This window comes from Homarus americanus, unplaced genomic scaffold, assembly GCF_018991925.1.
Source record: "Homarus americanus isolate GMGI-L3 unplaced genomic scaffold, GMGI_Hamer_2.0 scaffold36135, whole genome shotgun sequence".
In the NCBI taxonomy this organism is placed as follows: domain Eukaryota; kingdom Metazoa; phylum Arthropoda; class Malacostraca; order Decapoda; family Nephropidae; genus Homarus; species Homarus americanus.
Genome location: NW_024742650.1, coordinates 7141 through 11673, shown reverse-complemented (window position 1 = coordinate 11673; position 4533 = coordinate 7141). Strand labels below are relative to the sequence as shown.

The 4533-nt window shown below is 36.1% G+C and overlaps 1 protein-coding gene across 1 annotated transcript; it reads left to right on the top strand.

The window, feature by feature from the left end:
• The first annotated feature begins 594 nt into the window (after nt 1–594).
• LOC121876977 (methylmalonic aciduria type A protein, mitochondrial-like) lies at nt 595–3933 on the top strand. Its single transcript, XM_042382560.1, has 2 exons — nt 595–628; nt 2058–3933. The coding sequence occupies exons 1-2, from the start codon at nt 595–597 to the stop codon at nt 3095–3097; spliced, it is 1074 nt and encodes a 357-aa protein (XP_042238494.1). The 3' UTR covers nt 3098–3933.
• Nucleotides 3934–4533: the final 600 nt, after the last annotated feature.

Genomic DNA, 4533 nt, shown 5'->3' with positions numbered 1-4533 from the left:
CCCTCTCAACCTCGGAGCCTGAGACTCATATGGAGGTTTTTGCCGAAAAATCGTTGAAAAAAAAAATAGGCCCATTTCACTGCCATGGAATTGTTTTATTAACTGTAATGGGGTCTCTTTTAGTGTAAAATTGTCTGAAAAGTTGTATGAAACCATAAAAAATTGAACATTCTTGAAATTTAAGCCACTTTTTTTGAGTAAAGTTAAAAAAGTAGGAAAATGTTTACGGTAGTAACTTCTCGATTTCCATTCCCATTTTGCTTGTACGTATTATGATTTTCATTGATATCTACTATATACTAAAATAAAGAACAAACCATGTAGAATATCGTGGTATAAGGAAAAATAATATAACACAAAAACTCGTGGAACAATTTAAAGGGCCGAGAAGCGTACCCTCCTCTCGCTCTAATGGCCACAACGACGACACACGCCACTCACACGGTGACCAATACCATCTGTCAAATGGCATCCAAAGGTCAGTCAGTTTCACTGAATAGTTTTAGAGTTATTTGAAAATACAGCCCATTGGACGCCACGTTGGCGTCGCGAGGCTGAGCATAAGTTTCTTCTCTTTTTATGTTCAACGCCACTATGTGGTCATGCGAGGCTGAGAGGGTTAATATCAGTAAGCAACCGAGTGATTCCCATTGCCCTTTCCATATGTACTGAACCCTGGAAGTGTTTATATGTATGGATGTATGATGTATTCTGTACTGTATTAATATCTGTGAAATGTTCCTACTCACACAAATAGATATTATTGCAAGCATGGTGCCATTGTCAGGTGGACGGGACAGTGTGTCTTTTAAGTACAGAATGTACAATATAAATTGGGGCGAAAATCAAAATACAAAGTGCTATTCATCTAACGGATTTGTGTTATTTCAATAGAAATTTTTCATTCGGTAGCTGATTAACCAAGACAATTCTTGTTATGAGTTGCTGGTGAATTGTAATTTTTATTATACAGTACTGTACAGTATTATTTGGGTAACTATTCTTGCCAAACTTTAATCAATGTCCCATCAATGCTATTTTCATTGTATAGCTACTGTACATGACGATCACTTCATATGGATGACTTGTCACATCGAATGTAATGGTTGACCATTACAGTATTTATACAGTAAAAAGAATTACAGAACAGAAGTACAAAAACTGCAATTCCTCATATTTTTTATTTTTTGTTTTATTTTATTATTATTATTTTCATGCACCTTTGTACTGTACTGTACAGTACGTACAGTAAACCCTCGATAACTCGGCACATATGGGGCTCTGGCCTTGCTGAGTTATCCCAAATTCCAACTTATCGAGGCACTTCCCCCCTCTCCTACAAAAATACACTAAAAAATTATCCACCCATATATGCATATAAGTAATTACTTAATGTAAAAAAGTAACACTTACCAGCACTGCAGGCAAAGAATAAAGCATCATAGTAGGAGACACAGATGCATGGTACCGTAAGTAACAGAGGCATGGTAGATGCCACGGAGGCATGGAAGGTGATGCAGGTGGCCAGATATGCAGAAATTTTCCCAGATAATTTTATACATCTTGGCATTTCCCGAGTTATACTAATACATTCCGAGACCATCTCCATGCCGAGTTATATGAAATTCCGAGTTATCGAGGGTTTACTTTATAGATAATGCACAGTACTGTATATGGATGAATTATATGTTCAGTACATGCCATGATGGTTCCACTCAGGTTAGTCTGTTCATTTGCAGATCTGACCGTAAGTTTGTAAAATTGATTAGTCCATAAGTTTCAAGGGAATTCCTCACAACTTGGTGCATATGGTGTAGCTACAATGTATTTGAATGAGTGATGAGTCCATACAGCCATCTATCTATTTGCAAATGTGAAAATCACCTGCATTCTTCTTGCCCATTTTTTCAACCAGGGCTGGGGGATATGTGATCTTCATTTACCCATTGTTTTAAGTAATGGAGTTCAGTATTGTATAACATTGAGGGCTGTTTCAGTCAACATGATGAGGATGAAGAAAGGAAAAAAAAACACTCAAAACTAGTGCTGTTCTGCAGGGACTGGGGATCCACTGGTGCAGCGCTTGCTTAAGGGACTGCGGGCAGGCCACCGAGCAAGTTTGGCCGAGTCCATCACACTTGTGGAAACTTCCCACCCAAAAAAGAAGCTTCAAGCCAGACAACTGTTAACTGAAGTCTTACAAGATGCCAAATATACTTATTATTTATATGGGACTAAATCCTTAAGTTTGCGTCTCGGTTTGTCTGGTCCACCTGGGGCTGGAAAATCAACTTTTATTGAAAGATTAGGCAAATTTTATACTGCTAAAGGTCATAAAGTAGCTGTTTTAGCAGTTGACCCATCTTCAGCAACAACTGGAGGCTCTTTGCTTGGGGATAAGACCCGAATGCCTGAACTCTCAAGAGACATGAATGCTTACATTAGACCATCACCCTCAAGAGGTCATCTAGGAGGAGTTACTCGTTCAACTAATGAGGCCATTGTGTTGTGCGAGGCAGCGGGGTTTGATATTATAATTGTGGAAACCATAGGAGTTGGTCAGAGTGAATTTTCTGTAGTAGACATGGTAGATCTCTTTGCTCTTATTATTCCACCTGGTGGAGGAGACGAATTACAGGGCCTAAAGAGAGGTATTATGGAGATGAGTGATCTTATTGTGGTCAACAAGAGTGATGGTGATCTTATTCCAGCAGCTAGACGTATGCAGTATGAATATATATCAGCTCTCAAATATATCCGTTCAAAGAGTAAGCATTGGTCAATTCCTGTAAAACGCATATCATCATTAACAGGGGAAGGTATTGATGAGTTATGGGACCTTATGCAAAAATACAGGAAAATTATGGAAGACTGCGGTAAATTTGTAAGTTGCCGTAGATCACAACGACGAGCATGGCTTTGGACGCATCTGAAAGATAGCCTAGTTTCTACTTTTATAAATTCTTCTGGGCTAAAGGAGAAAATAGATCAAATTGAACAGGAGGTGATGGATGGAGTGTTATCTCCTGGTGATGCTGCAGACATACTGCTTCAGGAACATATTGATGTCTTAAAGCAAAAAGATAGAAAGATTTAGTTCAAAGTTTCTACTAAGGTACAAAGTATATAAATTACCTATGTAGTTCAGTTCAAAAGGGACACATTTTAGTTTAGTTTTGAGTTTGTAATACAAAGACAGTTTGTAATACCGGTAACTAAACATGGCTGCAAATGTCATTCCTTGTACTGTCTGTATATACAGTATTCTGGGTGCATTGTCATGAATTGCCTACTTGTTATATTTATTCTCCATATATACTGTATTATATTATTACTACAGTATAAAGTATATAGGGTGCAGTACATGATTATGGTATTTACGTGTGTTTAAAATAGTGGTTTTGAATTTTAGTACAGTACAGTATTTAGACCAAATTGTGTTTACTTTGTAAACTATACAGTAATATAGTGCTACAGAATGTGGAATTTTGATCTTGTATTTTTTCTATAGGCATGTAAGGATAATAAAATTTGAGTAATTGATTATAAATCTTTATTGTTATAGCAGCAGAATTTTAATTTTCCCCAGATCCAAATTTATATGATCTAAGATATCACAGTAGGTAGGTAAACCTGCATTGATATTTTAGAGTACAATACTGTACTGTACGTGGTCAACAGAATGACTTCAGATATATTACTACTACACCAATACACTGTATTGGATGAATGTTTAATGGCAGCACTTATGAGAAATTTATGAATTACCACAGCTTGGACAAAAATAATGCTCATGATTTGGTGATGGGGCGAGTAGTACAATAAAAATATTCTTGTCCTTGTAGCATGGTACAGTGAGTTCTGCTATAACGCGTGTTTTGATAACGCGATTTATGAATTAGGAACGATATTTGTATAATGCGAACGCTTGTTTGCTATAACGCGATTTTTGCTTACTATTTCTCCAATTTTGTGGTATGGGGTATGCTATAACGAATCTAATTGGTTCTAGAACCTTGTTCGTTATAGCATTCGTTCGTTATAGGATTAATCCGTTCCAGGCCCCCAAATAATCACTTAACACTGAAAAATATAATATAAAATTGTAAAAATTGTAAAAAAGTGCATAAATATGCATCTAAACCCCTGAAATAAAGAATATCATTAATATTTGTAATAAAAAAACAATAAATTTGAAAAAAAAACAAAAAAATTTTTTAAATAATGTTCGTTGTTGGAGTTTCGTTCGTTATAGCATTCTCAATTTTATAGGTAAAACCGTTCGTTATAGGAATATTCGTAGTAGGATCCGTTCGTTATAGCATACCCCACTGTATTAACTGTGAATATAGTAAAGAAGAATATCAACAAGAAGCGTTCTGGTGATAGAATTCCCGGTGATGATCGTAAAAGAAAGGATATAACACTTGAAGAGAAGCTCGATTTTATCAACCTCAAAATCACCCTTCTCCCCCATCAAGTAAAGTGTTACATTTACTGTATGATTTCAATATTAGATATGAATGTAACATT